Source organism: Mytilus trossulus, chromosome 7, assembly GCF_036588685.1.
Source record: "Mytilus trossulus isolate FHL-02 chromosome 7, PNRI_Mtr1.1.1.hap1, whole genome shotgun sequence".
Classification (NCBI taxonomy): domain Eukaryota; kingdom Metazoa; phylum Mollusca; class Bivalvia; order Mytilida; family Mytilidae; genus Mytilus; species Mytilus trossulus.
In genome coordinates this window covers 76,543,631-76,567,864 of record NC_086379.1, presented here as the reverse complement: position 1 = coordinate 76,567,864, position 24,234 = coordinate 76,543,631, and the positions used below count along the sequence as shown (strand labels likewise).

The window sequence follows — 24,234 nt, the reverse complement described above, 5'->3', positions numbered from 1 at the left end:
TACTATTAGAAATGGGTCTAGTATATTTGTTGTATAGAAGGACTGTAAAGTGTACATATCCAACTGGCAAGTGTCATCTGACCTTAGACCATGTGAGGGCTGTAGTCAGTCAATTCATTAAAAGCTTCCTTTTTTTGGTATCTGACCTTGACCTCATTTTCATGGTTCAGTTGGTATAGTTAAATTTTGAGTTTTGGTCTTTATTTCTAATACTGTATGCAATAGGTCAACTTATTATATGGCCACAATCTTTGCTGGTTGGCTGGGTCATCGCACACATTTTTTAAACTAGATACCCCATTGAATGATGATTGTGGCCAAGTTTGGTTAAATGAGGGTCTGGATGGGGGGGTCTGTTATTCTGTAAACATTTAATTTTCACCCCTTTTTTCTCTAATCTTTAAAAAATTAACCCCTTTTTTCTTTAATCTTCCAAAAATTAACCCTTTTATTCTCTAATCTTCTATTTTTTGGCCCGTTATTCTCTAATCTTCATTTTTAAGGGCATTATTCTTAATCATTCAACCCAATCCAAACCCTCTTAAATTTGGCACTGTAATTTCAGAGAAGAATTTTGTAAAAGATTACAAAAATTTATGAATAATTGGTAAAAAATTACTATAAAGGGCAATTACTCCTTCAGGGCATACGATAATGTTATTCTCGTGACGTCAAACTGTGATATATCGGGATAAGATGCATTTTTCAACTGATTTTCATCATTCAAACTGATTTAATTTGAAAATGAGTGCATGGACCCCTATTTTTTAAAACAGCATTTTGTTTCATTTTGCAGGGAGACTAAAATAGTGCAATTTTTTTAATTTTGCTAAATCTACAGCAAAAAATGATGTTTTTTTCTCAATTCATGACCATTTGATAAATATGAGTTATTTCTAAATAAAAAATGCATAAATTTTTTTCGGATACTTATAAAATACAGAAATTAAAAATTATTTATCAAAAAACAATTTATGTTTATCTTTTATAACAAAAAAGTTATGTCTTTCTTTCGAAAGGGAAAATATGGCCTTTTGAGTAAATATACAAAATTTCGACCTCATTTAACTCAAAAAGTAGCACATAAAGTTATAATTTTTATTACATATTTGATTTAATCAGACCAAAAATAGCCTATACAGAAATTTTCATCAAATGTAAATACGGGATCAAAACTGTATTGTATGCACTTATAATATATAGGTGTCAACTGACCATTTTGGTCATGTTGACTTATTTGTAGATCTTACTTTGCTGAACATTATTACTGTTTACAGTTTATCTCTTTCTATAATAGTATTCAAGATTATAACCAAAAAACGACAAAACTTCTATAAAATTGCAAATTAAGGGGCAGCAACCTAACAACGAGTTGTCTGATTTATCTGAAAATTTCAGAGCAGATAAATCTTCACTTGATAAACAATTTAACCCCATGTCAGATTTGCTCTAAATGCTTTGGTTTCAGAGTTATAAGCCAAAATCTACATTTGACCCCTATATTCTATTTTTAGCCAATGGGGCCATCTTGGTTGGTTGGCAGGGTCACTTGACCCATTTTAAAACAAGATTCCCAAATGATGATTGTGGCCAAGTTTGGTTTAATTTGGCCCAGTAGTTTCAGAGAAGATTTTTGTAAAGTTAACGACGACGGACGACTACTGACGCCAAGTGATGAGAAAAGCTCATTTGGCCCAAAGAGTGAGCTAAAAAAGATTAATAATGTTTCACAAAATATTTATTTGTAGACTGTCTCTAGATAATAACACTAATGAAACAAAGTGCATTTATCAGTAAAATATAGCTGTCAAATCGACAGAAAACTGGGTTTTCCTTTTCAAAGGTGCTTTCATGCTTTTTTAACCTGCTACAATCTATGTCTTTTTTCTAATCCGTCAAGGATGTTTTTGTTATCAGTAACAGCATATTAAAATTTTAAGAGGTAAAAATATCCATATGGAAGTGTTGACAAGGGAAACTTGAGATATCATCCAGAAACCATTTCTTTAGGACACACAGATAAAAGGACAGACAAAATAAATTTCAAAATGTCATCAATTGTTTAAGCACAATCAATCTATATATATAACGGTTGTCAAATTCATGTTACGTATAAAATAGATTAAGTTACCTCTTGTTAAAAAATTTGTCTAAACATAAGTTAGATTAAATTAGGTCATCTTCAGATCTTTGGAATGAACTTATAAGAGCTGCTGTTTGAAAATATATAGATGTGGTATGATTCCAATTAGACAACTATCCACCAGAGGACATTGATGTAAAAACAACTAATGGTCAACCACAATATGTCCTTAACACTTTTAAAACAAAACCCATAATGTGGCAGATTATAAACATCAAATTAAGTAGACTTGGTCAGGTTTCAATTTGAAAGTAGTTGTCCAGCAGAATAAGATTCTGATGAACAAGTTGCAGAAAAATGTAAATAAATGAAATTATTTTTGTCTGATGAGCTATTCTGTCCTGGTTATAAAATCATTGCTGTGAGGCTTTTTCAAAGACTTGATGATTACCAGTACTCAAGTATGCTCAGACAACACAAAATAACAGAGCTAATCTGTATGTGTCAATAGACCTTGTGTCAGTTGAATGAATAAAATAATAAAATAATAATTGTACACAAATTATATCTTTATTTAACTTAAACCTCTCAAATTCAGTCTTGTATAAGATTGACATACATAAGAGATAAAATTCATAACTAAAATAATTGGAACTTGAAAGTTTCCAAATTTGGCATTCTACAATACAACCGTCCTTCTGCCTTCAGCAATGTCTAAAACTGGAATATCAGATAAATAGTCATATTGAAATTTGTTAAAGGTTAATTTCTCATCTGATTTACGGATTTTCTTGTAAAATACATAGCTAACATGACGTGTGTAAAGCAAATAGTCTGTGAAAAATCCAATTTGTTTTCCAATTATGCCGTACTCATAAGATGTTATACATAAATGGAAAAATACTAGAACAGAATATAAACTTGCAAAAGCAGAAGGAGTGTTGCATTACAACAATTTATCAGATTTATTAAATGTCTCAATTACTGTGAATATATAGAAACCTTTTACTGGTTCAGTTGCAAAAAGTCCATTACATTAATTTCCTACATTCTCATTCAGTCAGATTTTAAAACAAAACTGATGCATACATGTGGAATTCATTACATTTACATGGAAATGATTATAATAATCTAAAACTGGTGGAAATGATTATAATAATCTAAAACACAAAAATATTTTTCTCAAGGAAAATGTGATTATTAATTTGGCTAAAAATTTAACTATCCTTCTGTGAGATTGTAATGATCTATCCTTTTTTTTCCTGAACTGCTTCTTACAAAACTGTACTTTCAGTGTCGTAAAATATTTTGTGACTAATAAAGTTTAATTGACTAAAACAAACTTTTATCTACAATATTCTTTCAGTAAATTTCACAAGTTATAAAAAGGTTTCTTAGTATGGACAGTAAATGAAATATATAGACTATCGTTCCTGGTGCGTTTCTAATATAAAAAGGGGTACAAATTTGACAATTTCATGAAGATACCTTAAATTGATGCTAAAATAAATGGCACTACATAAAATTAAGAATTTATTAGGATTTTCTGAGTACAGAACATGATTCATTAACCATACAATGATAACATGTGAAATCAGTAACATGTTTTAATGATCACTCATCACGGAATCTCTCGGAAGCTAAAGCTAGCACATAATTATCCCCCTTTACGGTGGTAGCACTGTAGCAATCACATGGTCCTGAGTCCAATGTTTATCACAGAAACATTTATTTGACACATTTTTCAATTCCTTGCCGAGGATGCTGAACCCGGTGCTATTGACATCTCTCCACCTTGGCCTCCATCTCTGGGCGGACTCTGAATTATAACAAATTCTGTAAAGTTGTTGATATATAATTATGAAGAATAAATCTAAATCTCATATGACTCTTGTTTTCTACACATACCATAAGAGTTTAACCTTATAAATGGGACAAACAAACATGACAAAGACAATTATTTATGAGTATGCCATAATCAACAATATAATTTTTTCTCTGACAAACCCAAGATAATGCAATAAATCCTTTTCACTTTTCTATTTCTGTAAACCTTGCCCTATCAAGCTTGTTATGTAACTTCATTACACATATTAGAAAGGAACAGAAATAAAACATGAGAGGCACCGTAGTACAGGTTTCTCATCACAGAAATAAACATGAGAGGCAACATAGTACAGGTTTCTTAGCACAGAAATATAAAGATCTTAAATAACTAATAATTGTTTTCTGACCTTTTTTTGTGTTGATGCCAACTTAATGGCACATCTTTGGTAATCTTTATAATTTTAATATACAGTCTACACCATAAACCACTAGGCCGATGCCCAAGCCTAGTAAAATTTTATTTATACTAGTAAGTATTTGCAAATAATTGTTGATACACACCAGAAAATTGTTATAATATTGGTCTTAGGTATAGTAGATTTTGGTGCAGACTGAATTTTCACAATTTGTTGATTAATGAAAACTTCTGAGGTCTAGTATCTTTTAGTTGTTTATGTTGCTGTCTCCTTAACATATAACCCATACCTTTCATTCACAAATGATATTAAATACAAAATGTAATCAGTTAAACTGTATTTGCTTTCGACCCTTTCCCTCAATTTGCTAACTATATGACTATATTTGTACTCACTTTTACATGTACCTGGTTTTTCAGTATAGCTGATCGTAAAATCAAAGCCTGAAAAAAATCAAAACATAATACAGTGTATCAAGAGCACTGGATATGGACCATAATTTGCTATTGGGCTCCGTTTCCTATAACTATAGAAAAGTGATAAAATGTGAATTACTGTAAGAAAAGTTGCAACTACATCTAAAGATGCCATTAGTTTTATCAACATACAAGTGTATGCTACTCTTCCCTAGAAAAAAAATTAAAATATACGAATTTCAAAGATTCTACAACCGTATTTTTGTGTCGTTTCTCGCGTTACTTTGTGCTTCCGAAGAGCATAACGCTGACTGATTTATAGATAATCGTCACCGGCAAATTCGTAACTTTTGCTTTCAAATAACAAAGGAACATCGACCAATAAGAATAGTGAGAAAAAAATGCCGAGAACTATAAGTATTTATGTAGCAGATGTAAGAACAGTGGCGTGATTTTTGTGTCCGATTTCGTAACGCAATTTTTAGATGATGTAATCTGCTTTGTTGTAATAGAATTCTTAAAAACAATATGCAAATATGAACTCTCGCGAGATGTTCAAACAGGTAAATCCGAGATGATTTACATTCTTGTTTTGATCTTCGTAATAATTAAGTAAGAAAATTACGTTGTCGTTATGCGTTACCTTTCACACGAAACAGAAGTCCAGTTATTTATTAAAATTGTTTTTGTCCTTAAGTTTTAACCATTTCCGGTCATACGTGAAACATGTGACTAACATGTGATAACGCCATTACGGCCGGATGTACGAAATACTAGGTCTAAACATTGTTTTGTTTCCAACGGGATGTTAGCAAACATAATCTGTAGACTTGATTCGTCTTGTTTAAAAGAGGAAAATACAATTGTCAAAGAGATTGCAATGGTGGTCTGTTATTTTTCCTATGTGCATAATGTTACATACGATCCTGTGTGAAAATAAATGCCCAATGACTTGACAAAATCGATTTCATATTTGACAGACGTTAGAACACACTTCGTTTCCCGAAGACGTGACGTGAAGAGTCCTTGGAAAAATCAATCGAAATTACGTCTCTTATCATTGTACCAATGCTCGTTGGATTGATTAACTTCAGCAGTAAATATTACTGGATATTTTAGGTGAATAAATATAATTTAATAACAAATACATGTTAATATACCGTTACACTTAGAATGTACAAAGTTGGAATCTTTGTCACAGTTTTTAATTAATATTTTTTATTCATGTTCTGCAAACACTTATCAGAAACGCAATACATTTGTCAAAGGAGAAGTAAACTTTTACCATGCATGACTTGAAAGGAAGTACTTTATTGATTTTAGCCCACTAAAGTAGGTTAAAATGTGGAAACCATGTAGATGGTGTACAGGTCACAAGTATCACATTGTGCCTATTTTAAAGATTTTAATTCCAAGTTAAAAGTTTTTTTCTTTACTGGATTTAAAGAATGTTCCATTGCCAATGATTTGGAATAAATTGTATATAACTGGAATATCAAAACCAAATATAAATACATTTTTTTGCTTAAACATCAAGATACAACGATTATGGTATCCTGTATCAATGAAGAAAATATAGAAAATTCTGAATAAATTGTACTAATTGTTTTCAAAACAAGCACATATTTAGGAGTTTTATAATACTGTTACATTTAAGATGGATTTTAAGAAAAAGTATACTGTTCAGATTATTTTAAGCAGATTTTGCAATAAAATAAAACTAAAAAAATGCTTTCGGTTTCTTATGGTTTCCTGTCAGGTTTAAAAAAAACTTTAATATAACATTGAAAATAGATTTTAAATATTAACATGAAGCAAGTAACACTAGTAATGGTGTTTATTTATGCCTTTTGAATTATATTGTGCAAAATAAAGAAAATAAAGATTGGTTTCCTGTTTGGTTTCATGTCACGTAAACGGTGAATCAAAATGTATTAATTTTTTCTCGAAAAACTCAATTGTTCCATTCATACTATTCTAACACCAACACAACCCACAAAATAAAAGTTAAAATTTTAGAACTTATAAAAAAGGATACAAAAAGAAACCAAAGGCAGAATACCAAATTATGGTCCATATCTGTATTTAACTGATATATTGTCCTTGACACAAATCACTGGTAATAAAATGAAGGTAAAAGTAGCAAGAAAATATAATGAAAATGTACATTCTTAATTCATTTACTACCAGCAATTTCCCAAAAAAAATCATAAAGTTTTACACAGTTCACTAACAGATGTTATATATAATGTATTTTGTCCTTGTTTGTTCTCATTTATATATACTACACTCCTACTTTTTTTATCAATATGACCTCACAATGTGAAGGTAAATATAAAAATATATTTGGAATATTAAACTTATTACAACGCAGGAACTACTTTTTGGTTTTATTGTTTGCCTGTAAAATAGACTCTATGATGCTATAACTTCATTTGACTTCAACTAATTCAATTAATCTTCCCCAACTAACTACTTTTTATAAGAATATAGCCAAAGCTAAACATATACTCTAGCTTTGACTCAACTACCAGATTTAATACCTTTGTTCTTCGTTGATATTCTTTACCCATAGCTAAAGACTTTTCAAATGTGCTACTTCGCTGATCAGTATCTTTGGCATATAGAATCTGAAATTGATGAAATCTCAATGAATAACACAGAATTGATTAGTTTAAATTAATTCTTTTAACAAAAATATACCTTTAAACTCTCAACATTATCACTTCCCTAGATTTAATCTATATCCTACAGACATATCATTTTTCAAATTAAGACATATCTCTTTTTGTATGTGATTTAAAATGCCCTAAACAATAGTAAGAATTGTGAAAGTATGTGAATAGGTCATAGATTTCATATTATAAACTCTTATGGTTGTGACCTGTTATATATATCTCACAAGAAGATATATCTTACAGAGTGTGATATGAAAATTGCACTAATTTCATTGGCTAATCCAGCATCATGAGAAAATATAACAACATTTCTATTGCCTATTCATAAGGCCATTGATGACCTTCAACGGTTAAAATGATGTAAATTTTTTCCATGGCAACGGAAATATGTGATTTCTTTAATAATATAAACAAAATACGCACACTTTTCACATAAATATGTCTTTTTTTATCAAATCTAAATTCTGTTTGAAGTGTTCAAAGTTTTTAAATGTCAGAAGTTAAAGTTTTATATGATCTAAGGATTGACTAATCATCACAAGTTAGACTTACTTTATTATGTGAATCTATCCTAGCGTTTATCTGACCATCTAATATTAATTGCATCAATTCATCTTCTAAATCAGTAATAGTTGTATTGAATGCCTCCGCCATCTTCCTCATGTCAGCCGATAAATAAGGACTAAAATACTGAAAGTTAAAGATACTCAATAAATATCTTTAATCATCTTAAAAAAAATGACAAATATCTTTTTTTCTACCTTAATTAGCAGTTAATACAATATTCAACTGAACACCATATATTGATCAATACTGTGTTCAGTATTTTCTCTTACATGTTTCTCTATATTTTGATCATTTTGATTAATCTCTTCGTCTATTGCTTTCTGATCCTTCAAGATGCTCTAACCTTTGTGTTTGTTATATTTGTTTGTGTCTTTGCTATGTTTTTTTGTTGTGGTGTTTTGTTTTGGAAAAGAATTTCTGTTTCATTCTTATAATCATAGACATTCAGTTTTTAATAGTTTCCATGAGGTGTTAGCTTACATTTATCAATGCAATCAATCTAGTTTGCTTTAGTTCTTGTTCAAGAGGTGTTTTTTTGGTTATTTGGGGACAAAATTATTTATTTGGAATAATTTTTTCGATTGTATCTACCAAATATCTTTGTTTTCTTCCTTTAAAATTAATGAGGCTCAAAACAGGAGGTATCAAATTTGTCATCTTAAACTGTATATTTATTTTTAATCAACAGAGAAACAAATTTAACTTCTTGGCCAGTTTACCAGGATATATATTCACACTAGTTACCTTTACACATAAATGCAATATGCTTCAATATATGTAACTTTTGCAATTAAGTGTCTATCATGTATGATTCTATTTCAATGCCTTATTTCATCTGATCATATCATGTCTTAAAATCATCATCATGACATAATCTATATTTATGTCCTACCTGACATAAAGCTCTGTTTCGTATCTGTGTATAAAGTGTATTCACATGTGATGCTAGGTACATATCTAGAAGTAAGGTATCCTGCAAACAAAAAAAGAGAGAAAAAACTAGAATTTCATTAGAATTTCCAGAATTTTAAAACTATGTCAAGAAGTTTCCAAGCTACAATTTGGAGAATTTATAACTAACATGGGATCACCTTCTTCAGTGTTCAGCAAAACTATCAGTATAATAAAAATAAATGTTGACACAGTAATATGTCTCACCAGTATGAATTTTTGTATCTAAATGTAATTTTCAAAATTATAATGGCAATACTCTTAATTTAATTGAGTATTTTTTAAAATGACATTTAAAACAGCAATTATTACAAAAGCTAGCTTTATACATGAACTGTTTCATTAAGTAAGAATTTTAATTTGTTAACTTGTTATTTTCCTATTTGGACATATTGGCTCCTACTTTTAAATGCTGTCTACAGGAAAGAAATGCAAATTAAATATCTATGGTTTGACTTAACAGTGTTGTAACCAACAACTTCAATTGTATGGGTGAGCCTGCTTCATCCAGACTAATCAGGTAGTTTAAATTATAAAAACAAACTAGCATGCATGATGCATAGAATATGATTAAAAAAATTCTGATAACACCATTTCTTCTTACCTTTATTTCTGTTAAAAGCCGTAAACACTGTGCATAACTAGATTCATAAAATTTGTGTATTATATCTCTAAGTTGTGGCTCTAATTCTAAGAACAATTTAAATGAACTGAAATAAAAGAAATATTGATAATATAACATTAAACTGCATTTCGTAGGACTTACAAAAACTTTTTTTGTAATATTAGGGCAAAGTTATCTTATGAATTGATAATCAGACATTGTATATTTCATTACCATTAAAATCATTTAGTCACAATATTAAATAAAAGAAGAATGTGTCAAGGGTCACAAATGCCCCTGCTCAAGCTTTGCAACTTTCCATGTTAAACAGATACAAAACTCTAGAACAGTAAAATAGTCACTGCTTGCATTTGATCTTTGTCTGTGTGTTGTAAATCTTAGTACTGTGATATGACTTTCATGAAATTTGGATGAAACAAACTATGTAAGATTATGAAAACAAAAACAAAAAAATGGAAATTTGTTAAAGGGGCATAACTTTGTCTGTTAGTCTTGGTTCTCAGCATTGTGTGTGAGTTTTATAAAATTTGGATGGGAAATATTTAGTTAAAGGGGTACTAGCTAAGAGATATATAAAAATCTAAAGTAAGATTTTTTTGTTAAATCAATAATGAAAGTGAAATAGTGAAATAATAATTCGCATTTAGCAGCCAAAATAGTTCAATTTTGTCAAATTAAGCAAAGAAACATTGATATTTGCTAATTCACTTGCAAGCGAATCAGTCGACATCATTCAATTTGTATTCATGTGAACTTCAGTTTAACCCCTAGCTAGAGATTGACAACACATGAATTGTATGTGTACTGGTTATTTTTAAAGAAAAAGAATGTCAACAATGAAAGTGAAACTATGGTAAACCATTTGATCACTTATTCGATCCATATGAAATCATTCTTATCCGGTTGAAAACAATGTGAAACATATATGTTGAATGTATAATATAAAATCAAACAGACCCATAAAAATCCAATTGCACGTGTTGGTTTAATCTATTCATATCTTTATTGGTGTTTACATCGCTTATATGGTCATCTGAGGTCAAATCGATAGTTAATTAGATGGCGTCTGTACTAAAATTCACACGAAATGAACCTACATATTATCAACCCCATACGCTATAAACTGTTTCTTTTGGACTTTCGGTTGTTTGGATAAATGTTTTACATTGTTATAAATCAAATATGAGAATTTGAGTCAAATCAGTGACCATGAATTTGACAGCTAGTGCCCCTTTAAAGTGGAGACACAAAAATGGGATAGATGGAAAGTGAGAAAGACAGTTGAGGGTATTACTTGATGCCCTCGCCATAATTCTATAGAAAACAACTTGCAAAGAGTTGTTTCATTGGCAATCATACCACATCTTCTTTTTTATAACCACTAGCTATAATATTTTTTTCTGTAATACTGTAGAATACATACCCACTAGATATAACATTTTTCTGTAATTCTGACCTATCAAAAGATGCTAACGCACACAATGCACCATAAGTAGCTACACTACTAGGTGATAATAACTCGGGGAAATCACAATAATCAAAGTTCGCTTGAAGGAAATATTTGGCTGCTGATTTGTATTTCTTTGTAGCCAGATCTGCTAGTCCTGCAGCACACTTTAATTTTGTTAACACTGATTGTCCACCATCTTTAGCATGTGCATGCTGGAAAAGATAAAAGAAAAATATGTTATGATTAATTCATTAAACAGATATTAGGTGAGGCAAAGAATATGAATGTAATTAAAATGCAGAACTTAGAAAAAATTAAGTTTACCAAAAAAGCATCAAATATCTAATTACACCTTTCTCTAGTTGTTTTTTATGAATGCATTCTTTATACACTTTAAGCCTTACAGCTCATCAGTATTATCAAGTACATGTACAGTGTATACATATGGCATATTACAAACAATATAAACAATATGCATAATAAACAATAAGTGACGTCAGAAGTTTCATCAATACAATATATCTTTTATTACAATAAACTGTTTCTTAAGTTAAAAGAGAAATGTATATAATTTCCCAAGTTACAAAGCTGTTTTGTGTTTTCACCTGATAATAATTCTATTATTTTAAAAGTTGATGGCTAGACCAGTAATATTTTTTTATATATTTTTTTCACAAATCAGTATATCTACTACATTGAAGAATAAAATGAAATTCATCCTCTATTACTCCTAAATCACAAAAAATACAATTTCTTTCATTTCTATTAGTACCAACATAACGTCCAGTTAAGCTGCAGACCAGAGTCACTTCATAAATGACTACATAAAACATTCAGTTCTTACTTTGAAGTGCAGGTAATAATATTTTTATGTAAACATTACGTTAAAGGAAATTCAAAGGAAAGTCCAAAAATGTGAAATGCATCTATATCTTTACAAATAATTGCTATTCATATCAAGTAACAAATAATTGAAACAGTCTTTTCTCTATTTCCACACCACTGACTGGTACATACTTACCTCTGTCATTTCTGGTGTGCTCTCTGCTTTGTTCACATAACTCTGTACATGGGACCAGTTTTGTAAGTATACACTAACCTGTGGGAAGAAATGATGACATGATTATATTTTTGTAAATGTTCAAATGAAGATTTCGTATGATTGCCAATGAGACAACTCTCCACAAGAGACCAAATGACATAGAAATCAACAGCTATAGGTCACTGTACAGCCTTCAACAATTAGTAAAGCCCATAAAGCCCATACTGTATTGTCAGCTATAACTAAATGTGAACATTCTTGTGCAGAATTTGGAAATTAGTATGGCGTTCATTATCACTGAACTAGTATATATTTGTTTAGGGGCCAGCTGAAGAACGCCTCCGAGTGCTGGAATTTCTCGCTACATTGAAGACCTGTTGGTGACCTTCTGCTGTTGTTTTTTCTATGGTCGGGTTGTTGTCTCTTTGACACATTCCCCATTTCCATTCTCGATTTTATTACATCTCACTTTTTTCTATCTTTCTGCTAGAGAGAAACAACGACTCAGTTTTCAGGGTTATGGTTGTTATATTTGCAATTTTTCTTTTTTCTATTCTCAAATTAAGTTCTTTGAAGTTACAATAAATGGGTCATGTTACAGGGTCTTATAGGATTATGCTTACAAATGCATTATGTCTTATCAATAACTTGTCATTTGATGTAAAAGAACACACTGAAAACATTACAAATCAATTGCTAATTTGAATTGGTGTGTCTGTTTTCAGTAGGGATTTTTGAGTAATTGTATGAAACCACACAGTGAATTAGATGGAGTTTTCTCTGCTTGCTTTATCTTTTCTTCTGAAACTGTTATTTTATTATTATGTTTCTTTCTATCAGCTTTTCACTGTGAGCTGATGAAAGGGTATCAGACTTGGGAACATATTATTTTCTCAAGTTTATTGAGGTGCTAGTTGCCACTTTAAATGCCAAGACATTTACACTTTTATGAGTATTTTGTTGCACTTTTTAACTAAGAACATTACTATAATTGATTTATACAAAAAAAGTGAAGTAATTAGTGACCCTAAACTTATTTAACATCATTAAAATGTTTACCTTTATTACATTTAAACACATGTTAACAACATGTTTAGGACTGGTACAATAATCTCTAGCTCTGGAGTAACATTTTAATGCATTACTTAAATCTCCGCAATCTAAATAATGGTCTCCTAAGTCATCATGGCCACGTCTGAAATAGAAATAAACAAATTGATCATAAGTCTATAAGCAGGATATTCAAAGATTTTAAAAAATCTCCTATTCTTAACAAGACATCTATTGCAAACCATATGGACAGATACACCTTATTTCTAAACAATAAATGGATTAATGTCATGTATATGTCATCAAAAAAATTGCTGAGATGAAATAACTAGAGGCTCCAAAGAGCCTGTGTCGCTCACCTTGGTCTATGTGAATATTTAACAATGGAGACTGATGGATTTATGACAAAATGGTGTTTTGGTGATCGAGATGTGTTTGCAGATCTTTCTTTTCTAAACATTCTTGCTGCTTACAATTATCTCTATCTATAATGAACTTGGTCCAATAGCTTCAGAGGAAATGTAAGTGAAAATTTACAAATTTTAGGATTTTTTTTAAAAAATTGACTGAAAAGGGCTATAACTCCTTGGAGGGTCAATTGACCATTTTGGTCAAGTTGACTTGTTTGTAGATCTTACTTTGCTGAACATTTTTGCTGTTTACAGTTTATCTCTATCTATTATAGTATTCAAGATAATAACCAAAAACAGCAAAATTTCCTTAAAATTACCAATTCAGGGACAGCAACCCCACAACAGGTTCTCTGATTCATATGAAAATTTCAGGGCAGATAGATTTTGACCAGATAAACATTTTAACAACTGTCAAATTTGCTTTAAATGCTTTGGTTTTTGAGTTATAAGCCAAAAACTGTGTTTTACCCCATATGTTCTATTTTTAGCCATGGCGGCCTTCTTGGTTGGTTTGGCGGGTCACGCCACACATTTTTTAAACTACATACCTCAAAGATGATTGCGGCCAAGTTTGGATTAATTTGGCCCCGCAGTTTCAGAGGAGAAGATTTTTGTAAAAGATCACTAAAATTTACAAAAATGGTTAAAAATTGACTTTAAAGGGCAATAACTCCTAAAGGGGTCAACTGACCATTTTGGTAATGTTGACTTATTTGTAAATCTTACTTTGCTGAACATTAGTGCTGTTTACAGTTTATCTCTATCTATAATAATATTCAAGATAATAACCAAAAACAGAAAAATTTCCTTAAAATTACGAATTCAGGGGCAGCAACCCAACAACAGGTTGTCCGATTCATCTGAAAATTTCAGGGCAGATAGATCTTAACCTGATTAACAATTTTACCCCATGTCAGATTTGCTCTAAATGCTTTGGTTTTTGAGTTATAAGCCAAAAACTGCATTTTACCCCTATGTTCTATTTTTAGCCATGGCAGCCATCTTGGTTGGTTTGGCGCGTCACGCTACACATTTTTTAAACTAGATACCCCAATGATGATTATGGCCAAGTTTGATTTAATTTGGCCCAGTAGTTTCAGGAGAAGATTTTTGTAAAAGTTAACGACGACGGACGACGACGACGGACGACAGACGACGGACGCCAAGTGATGAGAAAAGCTCACTTGGCCCTTCGGGCCAGGTGAGCTAAAAATTAGGAAAAAAGATCCCCCAATCACACTGAAAGATACAGACCTTATGCTTTCTTTGATGGAATTACTTTTGTAGTTTTTTAGATCAGTATCAAGTTTTTCTAATTTGAGAGCAGCTTTCTTTGATGTTATTTCTATCCACTGTGTATCTAGACCAGGAACATTGTGTACAATACCTGCCACAGCATCTGGTAAACTGGATGATCTAGAATTTAAATTAAGAATTAGATATTATAACACAAACAAAGAAATGACGTTATGATGTCTTTTTGTACATTTTTTTAGTTCTAAGGGAAATCAATAAGGAAAAGTGAACTAGATAATGAAATATTTTGTCACGGTTTATCAAAGAAAAATTTATTATACAACCACACAACCAGCATCTGATCTGGGCTAGACCTTAATTTTTTTTTATCTTTGCTTCTGACTTTAGAACAAAATCATTTTTCATGTCGTCCTTGAAAATGAAGTTGTAACAATTGTAGCACAAATATCCTAACCATGTTAGTAGAAACTTATTATTCAGCACAATAACTTTGCTTATAAATCCCATTATACATGTACTCACGAAGATACTGCCTCTTGGAGCTTTCTATGAACTTGCTGATAAAGATTTGTATTGTATGTTGTGAGGACATAAGACAAAGCCATTCTAAGTGCTTCAACCTTCAATGGTGGACAGTGATCAGATATAAATAGTAATCTGTTAAGTTTGGCTAATCCTGAATACTGACTGGCATACTGCTCTAGATCCTTCAAAATATAACAAAAAGACATTTATGTTACATGTGCCTAATTCATAAGGTCTACAGATTATGATGTTATTGTTTTTACCCTGTTTACTTCAGAACTGTAAACCTCACATTCAGTACTATAGTCACCGTCACTTAAAATTGGCACCATGATTTGTCAAAATTTTCTTATATATCGACCGTGTTTACTCAAGATAACGTTTACTCAAGATAATGTTTTTCAATAAGCAGAAGTAAAATCCTATCTAAATTTCCACTACTGTCCTACCTTTTATTGTGTTTGTACTGTATAATCAATTTTAAGTGATGGTGACTATACTACGTTTTAAATGATGTAACTTAATAGTTTTCTTTAAAAAAAATACTATAAAAATATGTAGGTGAGAAACCAAATTGTATTTTATTTTGTACTGATTAATTTTAAATTCAAATAATAAATGCATAATATTAATTGATTACAAGCTCATCCTTACCAGTGTATCTGGAAAGAACAACAAAAACTTCACTTTTTTTAGTTAATTGTAAAATGTGTAAGTACATATTGAACATTTGTTAATTACTGAAAGGTAGTGAAAGGTGCTTTCCTAAATTAACAAGTTTAAAGAATTGGACCTCAAACAGATAAATATTTGTAAACCCATTGGAATACCAACAAATCAATGATTGAAGAAACAGATTTTCTGTTAAAAAAAATTTAAAACCGAAATTACAAAATGTATTTAACAAATGTATTGGTGTTGATTTGCATAATGTTGATTTCTATCAGACGCAACTCATTTGTAGGTCAGGTGATAACCTTGTTGACCTTTTTGGAAGGATTCTGTACATTTTTTTTTAAATGTAATTTTTTAAAAAAATGTCCTTTTCTGATCCCTGATAAAAAAAAACAGTATGCTATAAATGTCTGCGCTGAAACGTTTTCATCTACTAGTCCGAAAACTAAACATCAAAATATGACTTGTTACAGATTTGTTTTTCATACATTTTTTTTTATAAATAAAGTCGTTAGTTTTCTCTTTTAAATTGTTTTGTCATTTCGGGCCTTTTAAATAGCTGACTAAAATGTATGTGGTATGTGCTTTGCTCATTGTTGAAGGCCGTATGGTGACCTATAGTTGTTGATGTCTCTGTCATTTTGGTCTGTTGTGGAGAGAAGTCTCATTGGCAGTCATACCACATTTTTTTTAAAATTTAAATTTTGAAAATTTTCATTAGTTTATATTAGTTTATATATAGTCCGAATCAATGTTTACTTGTCTAGGGCATCGGATTAGTGGCTAACAGTGCAGACTGTTTAAAGAAAGCAACTTTTGCATATATATAAAACACCAGTTACTCATGTAAATAATCAATGTATTTGACAAATAAAGTATTGGTAAAAAAAACTTATAATAGATACCAGGACTAAATTTTGTATATATTTAAAAATGGTTTACTCACTATAGAAGAATTTTCAACAACAAACTGATCCTCCTCAACGTTATCATTTTCTTCCACCTGTCCATCTACCTGCATTGGTTCTGCAGCTCCCTAAATTAAAGGAATGTTGTTATTTACTTTAAATGTTTTGAATAGAACAAACTGTTAACTGTTATCCAACTCATTTATTATATGTATGATTATAGGCTACTCCTTATTTCATGTTTCTAACTTTCTAAACCTTTATGATTTTGACTGTTTGGGAATCATATTTTGAAAATCTACTTGAAGTATGAATAAGTAACAGTGAGTAGGGTCATTATTCTGTTAATCTTACTACATGTAGATCAACATGATAAACTTACATGATACAAATAGTCATGAGGCTTAAATTAAAATATTGTTTGTTTGCAGTTTACCGACCGACCCTTGAAAATCCTCCCGACTGTGAAGATTTTATTGCTTTAAATTTGAACAAATTTTTTTTAATACCTCTATTGACGCGATCCGGAACTTTGGGTCCTTTCCGGAAATGATTTAAAGTCTGGGTCAATTACGTATTTTAAGTTCGTTTTTTCTTAGCTTCCCGTCAAGCGTTCATGTGGCCATTAAATGATAAAGCACATGGAAATTGTTTACAGGTATCCATGAAGTCACGGAGGAGTACTTTACGCTGTCGTCTCGTGTCAATTTTAAGACAAATAATAAACAAAAAAGTTTAATAGTTAACTGTTTATACAGATTCAGGCACATGTAATGATGTGTGATGATATCATTGACGTTGATGCAGCGGATATTCATACCTGACACGATAACCATTCTGTCTCAAACAAATCGGGTTCAGAATCTGTGGAGCCTGACTTTATGGAACCAATTTCAGTGGTTAAATAATTCGACAGCAGCTTGAAGTATGGCATATTTTCTACAAATCGTTGTGAACACGACAAAGATGAAACCACTCCTCCGTGACTTAAATCTTCATTGATATCTGTCAACACGCCTGTACGGAGGAAGGGCTCATTTGAAATGTTAATGGATATAGATCATGCCAAATCAAATAAGAAGCAACCCTAACTACACAAAGATGTAGAGAAAATTAATGGTTAGCTTAAAAAATAAATCTACTCTCTCTATATTAAATCTATCTTCGATTGCAATGAGTATGCTCCTTTAGGATAAGGGGGGCTGCCCCACTCATTGCAATTATTCTCTTTCTTACAATATTAAATATACCAAAACTGTGTGGCCTGTGTGAATTCAATTTAAACATGTCCTTAGAAGCTATGCTGCCAATTTTTTTTATGCATTAAAATCATTTCAGTACAGACCATTTACTTTTAATGGGGTGCTATGGATTTCTTTGGTTTTCTTTAAAGCCTGGCAAAAATATAACCTTATCACATATAATTAAATATTGTTAGAAATATAAAAACAGTCGGATATCTTAATACATTTTTTTCAAGTTGAATTTTTTTTCAATTGAGGAAGATTCAATGGTTATTTTTTTTTGTTAAAAATACACTCTTTAATAATTGTCTTATAAATCTATTATTATATACATTTTTCTGATGAAAATACTCTACTCATGAAAACATTCTAGTCAAGAAGCAAACATGTCTGAATATATTTCTTTAAAACAGTTCTAGTCATAATGACATTCCTTGTTTATAAGTGTTCCAGTATTTAATAATTATACCATATTTTATGTCATAAATTGGATAATGACACTATGTTAAAGTTTCAGTTTTGGTTAAAAAGTTTTTTATCTGAAAATGCCTGTTCATTTGATGTTGGTTTTCAGCATGTCCAGTGGTTTGTTGTTTTAAAATGTTTTTTTTTCTTCGCAAGAAACTTGGTTTAGTGTAACTGCTTGTTTAAACTGTATTTTGGCTGATAAAATAAAATATTTTTCCTACCTACCGACCCTTCAGTCTGAAGGTACAGTCGGAATACTGCAAACAAACATATTTTTAAGGTTGGCCTGAACTACAAACTTAAATCATACAATGCATTTGAATTTTATTTATCTATGGCATGCTTTGCATTAAAACTTTCCAGATTCACAGGTTCATCTGAAAATTTTGAGATGAAAACACAGCCTTTTAGCCATAGGGTCCATCATGAACATTATTTTATTTCAGAACAACTGAATGTCTAATCACATAAAGCCAAAATCTCATCAGACTATTCACATCTGATTTCTCTTTGTTAAGCCTGTCAGTCTACATTCATTTGGTTTGTATCCTGGTCTTAAAGTTGTTTTTTTGTTATAAAAAATTTATCATATATATCTTTAATATAGAAATAGAATAGCATAGGGGTTTCTGGTTTATCTATGTCCACAGATGTCTCCAACAGCATACCTGTCAACCTGTGATGATGAAAATGCAGGTCATGACCTGCATTGATTGCCATTGAAGAATCAAAACTCAGGTCATAACGCGTACGAATGGTACATTTTCTTAAAATGTAAATCAAAGATACCAAAACATCAATGCATTTTCACTTGGTTAAGTCATTTTAAATTCTATTAATTATTATTTTATTGCACTTTTAAAGATTTTTTTTTTAAATTTGAGTACCACAGTTTTATGTTGTTTGCTTATTGAGATGAGGAACGTATTTTTGTTGAGATTATGAAACACAACAACTTATTATTGAAATGTAATTTTTGAAACATACCATCTGATAGACCAGAAGGAAATTAGACTATGATAAAATATAGTAATAAAGTTAAAGGAGGTATAAATGTAAAATATAATTTTCAACTATTTTTTAAAAATTGTATAAAGGTATAAAAATAATGATAAGTTATTTTTCAATATGTATTTGAATTTTATATTTAAATTATTAAATCTGTTTTACCCATAAAACGTAATTATAAGGAATAATTTTTGAATGTTGACAAATAAGGGGAAGTAAATCTTGGTTGAAATAACCAATAGTGCAATTTATATACGACCTAAAGCTAAGTTAATTGGTGTTAATTAACAGTGTGTTTGACACCAAAGCTGTCAAATTAAGCCATGCACATAATGGGTCACTTCATTCGACAGTTTACATAGCTAGATGAACTTTCTGTTCATGGAAGAATTACGAATTTGCCAGTATTTCAATTGAATATTACTTATGAAATCAATCTCAAGGCTAAGAAATACGGGTGAAAGCGGGTGATTTTCGGAATTCCCAGGTTATTTCAATGACCCGGCGGGTGATCAGGGTGATTCCTCAGAATTGTGAAAATCTCGGGTCACACCCACAGAATACGGGTCAGTTGACAGCTATGCCAACAGTGACACACTGTATATTAAACATGGCCATATCAAACTGTAGGGTGCGAAAGTATATTGGGCGCGAACGGACCTGATACCGACCAAGATGAACCATCACAGCGAAAAAGTTTGACAATTTCCAAGCAACAATCATAATCGAATAACAAGTGAGGAACAATACTATGTGCTTTGACAATCACCAGTAAAACTCAGCAACACTCAAACTCATTCTTTGCGTCCACTATTATTAACTGGAACCATCTTGAGGAACTATTTTGCACACAACCAGCATAGAGTAATTTAAATCCGCTCTCACAATACGTCAGTAAATCGACTGCGCCTTCGCCCCATTGTATAATAGACAGGATTGGTAACTATGACGTACCCAAACAGATACAATATGTAGCAAGCCCTCCAAATTTTTCAACTATCTTAATTTACAGTGCACCAGAAATACTTATACTTAAATTTAAGGTTACACATGCTTCGTCTCTTTCACAGGCAACACCTGCTCAATATAGTGTTTCTTTAAACAATACAGTAACACATTATGTCAATATTTAGCTCTATTTAATAAATATTTGTTGAAATTGTCATTATTGTGGAGTATGATACCTCGTGCAAGCTTGGTAAACATATAATTTACAGTTTTATCTACTGTTTACGGACTATGGTATAACCATAAAGATTTGGTTGATAACCGGCCTGTCCTACGGTCATTTTGTTTGCTGTAAGTTACAATTTACCTGCAGTAAACCTTGCTGAAATGACAGCGGCATTTTTCCGGAAGCTTATTGTGCAAACCGGAAGTGAAAATGCGCATATTCAAATAAAATCTGACCACTAACCAGCATATATTTTTATAAAATTTCAGAAAATAACGGACATGTAAAAATGAAACCACCAAAAGATTTATTAAAATACTTGATTTTGAAAACTTATGAGACTTTCTGGGTTTTTTTGTGCTTCTTTGTGACATATTTGTTCTTTTGAGGGTACTTTTTTATGCCTTTTTGTGCTTTTTTGATTTAAGAGTGCCTTTTATGTTGACTGCTGAACCCCTTTTTTTTTAACATTTTTACCTACTTTGTCTGTTTGTTTTGTTCACACATCTAAGACGATATTTTGTCATTTCAATTCTCTAAATTTTGACTATAACTTGAAATTCTGACTTTTCAAATCGCGAAATGTTGACTTAATGATCTTAAAATTTGGACTTTCTAACACATTGAAATTTTGACTAGTTTGAAACTCGAAATTTCGACTTATCAAAAGTCGAAATTTCCCCTTTAAACTCGAAATTTCGACTTATTTAAAACTCAAAATTTCAACTTATTTTCAACTCAAAATTTCGAATTTTTGAAAATTTCGAAATTTCGACTTATTTTAAACTTGACATTTCAACTTATTTTTAACTCAAAATTTCCACTTTTTTAAAACTCGAAAGTTCGAGTTTAAAATAAGTCGGAATTTCGAGTTTTAAAAAAGTCGAAATTTTGAGTTTGAAATAAGTTGAAATTTCGAGTTTATAGTTGAAATTTCGACTTTTTATAAGTTGAAATTTCGAGTTTCAAAAAAGTCAAAATTTCGACTTTTCAAAAAGTCGAAATTTCAAGATTTTAGAACACAGGCACTGAGACAAGTGCCTGTGTTTTAGAAGTCAAAATTTCAAGTTAAAGTCAAGATTTCGAGATTTGAAAAGTCAAAATTTCGGACTTTGAAAAAAAAGTTCACTGCCAATTTTATTTTTTCTATGTCCCTAATACGCTTCCGTAATAACTCGTAAATGTTGGATGTATATAAATACCCAGACATGTGTTATCTCAATGCGAATTAACACTCGGTTAAACAGTCATTTTCACGTCATGTCATGTCACGTTCGGAAATAACTGACAGAACAGACGATGTAGATGGTAAACCATTATGACATGATAAAAATGTAGTTAGTCAGTTAGTTAGTTAAGGCACAGACACCTTTCCTATTCAAAACTCTGTTTGAACAGTTTCTGCATGCGCAAGGAGCACACTACTGTATATGAAATCCGTATACAGTGAACATGCACGGGCATAATGTATCAACTGAGATATGTACACACCATACGATGGGACAGAGAGTATGTTTCTGCTGAGATAAGGGAAATTGATAATTGGGAAGTTGAAATAGAAATAGATTTTAGTGTGAAGTCGTCCCTCTGTGTCAATATTGAGGAAAATCAACATCACTGTTAAGATTGTGATGCGTTATATCATTAGAATGAGACTGAACAATTGTTTTTTTTTCTTTTTGTGATAAACAATACTTAACCTGGCGTAGCCGCGCATAAATATGTATATATGTATTTCTCTTTAAAAAAAAAAGACTTTTTAATGGAATATAACGTCTCAGTGAGTGCTAAAACTTTATCTGTTTTCTACGGAAATAAACCTATCTAATCTATATGTTGAAATTTGGTGAAAATATGAGAAGGGGCAATTCTTAACAGCATCTTTTATACCTTTTGATAGTTTCATCAGTGATAAAAAATAGAAAAAATAAATTTAATGTGCACTGTGTCCCTCTTCTTGTCGACTTGTTTCTTTATTATTATGAGGCTGACTTCATACAGGAACTTCTTAGGAAGAAAGATAAGAAGTAATCAATATCCTTTAACTCTCCTTTCCGCTATTTAGATGATTTTCTTTAGCTAAATAATTCAAAATTTGGTGACTATGTTGAACACATCTATCCCATCGAACTAGAGATAAAGGATAAAACAGATACAGTTAAGTCGGCCTCATATCTTGACTTACATCTAGAAATTGACAATGAGGGTTGGTTAAAAACGAAACTTTACGATAAAAGAAATGATTTCAGCTTTCCAATTTTGAACTTTCCATTTCTAAGTAGCAACATTCCACCAGCATCTAGATACGGGATATATATCTCACAACTGATACAATATTCCCTTCAAGTGCTTGCATTTCCTATCATGATTTTCTTGATAGAGGGTTGCTGCTCACAAGGAAGCTATTACAACCAAGAGTTCCAATTAAGTGGTGAATCCTTTTTACGGACGCCATAGTAACGAGTTGGTTGACCGTTGTGGAATAACTGTTTCAAAAATGATATTGAATATGTTCCATACGTCGTAACTATAACCCTTTCCCTTCCACGAATGTGGCCTACCGAATTATACTATTAACCGGTTTTTTTATAACATGACCAATCGACGGGTGCCATATAGAGCAGGATCTGCTTACCCTTCCGAATCACCTGAGATCAATCTTAGTTCGTGTTGCTTATTTTTTAGTTTTCTGTATTGTGTCATGTGTACTATTGTTTGATTGTCTTTTTCACTTTTATCCATGGCGTTGTCAGTTTATTTTCAATTTATGAGCACGGTTTGACTGTCCCTCTGGTATCTTTCGTCCCTCTTATGAATATAAAAAAGAATATGTGGTATGATTGCCAATGAAACAATTCGCCAAAAGAAACCAAATGATACAAAAATTAACAACTATAGGTCGCCGTATGGCATTCAACAATGAGAAAAAACCCATACCGCATAGTCAGCTATCAAAGGTCATTTAAATTACTGTACACATTCATGCATGTATAAAAAAAACAGTTCAAGTTGAAGGTATACTAATAATAATTCAATCCAATCAGATTCAACAATGACTGGTCGAAATCGTAATAAGTAATAGGGTTAACTGCCTGGTAGATTGAAAATGACATATATTTAAGTTATTTTTTAGCAATAACGAATAAAAGTTTGTCAACCAAAACTTGAAAAGTTTTGCTATAATTTCCCAAAACATGCCGCTGTTTTGTATTGGTATAGTTTTCGGAATTTTACACAAAATATACACCCTTTATAAACATTTTTAATGTTTCATAAACCGTATCAGAGATAGATACAAAGTAAAATCAATTATTAAAACACTGCAAAAATGTGCTTCCAATTGGTAAAGTGGTAAAGTCACTATAAGTGCATTGAAATTGTCCGTATAGTATGTTATATACCCCATGCAAACACCGAATTTCCTCACAAAATGTTATCGGTGAACAGTTTACCCTGG

The 24,234-nt window shown here is 31.1% G+C and overlaps 1 protein-coding gene across 2 annotated transcripts; it reads right to left on the bottom strand.

Annotated features, from left to right (window-relative positions):
- Positions 1–2,637: 2,637 nt before the first annotated feature.
- On the bottom strand, positions 2,638–20,993 carry LOC134725853 (COP9 signalosome complex subunit 1-like). 2 transcript variants are annotated; one of them, XM_063590082.1, is made up of 13 exons: positions 20,919–20,993; positions 16,922–17,011; positions 15,298–15,482; positions 14,773–14,934; positions 13,115–13,250; positions 12,035–12,112; positions 10,987–11,225; positions 9,543–9,648; positions 8,880–8,960; positions 7,973–8,110; positions 7,286–7,372; positions 4,722–4,769; positions 2,638–3,919 (listed from the first exon to the last, which is right to left on the bottom strand). In XM_063590082.1, exons 1-13 carry the CDS (start codon positions 20,949–20,951, stop codon positions 3,908–3,910), a joined length of 1,395 nt encoding a protein of 464 aa, XP_063446152.1. In that variant the 5' UTR covers positions 20,952–20,993; the 3' UTR covers positions 2,638–3,907. The 2 variants fall into 2 exon arrangements, with proteins under 2 accessions (XP_063446152.1, XP_063446151.1); XM_063590081.1 differs by having other exon boundaries at positions 2,638–3,902.
- Between the last annotated feature and the right edge of the window lie 3,241 nt (positions 20,994–24,234).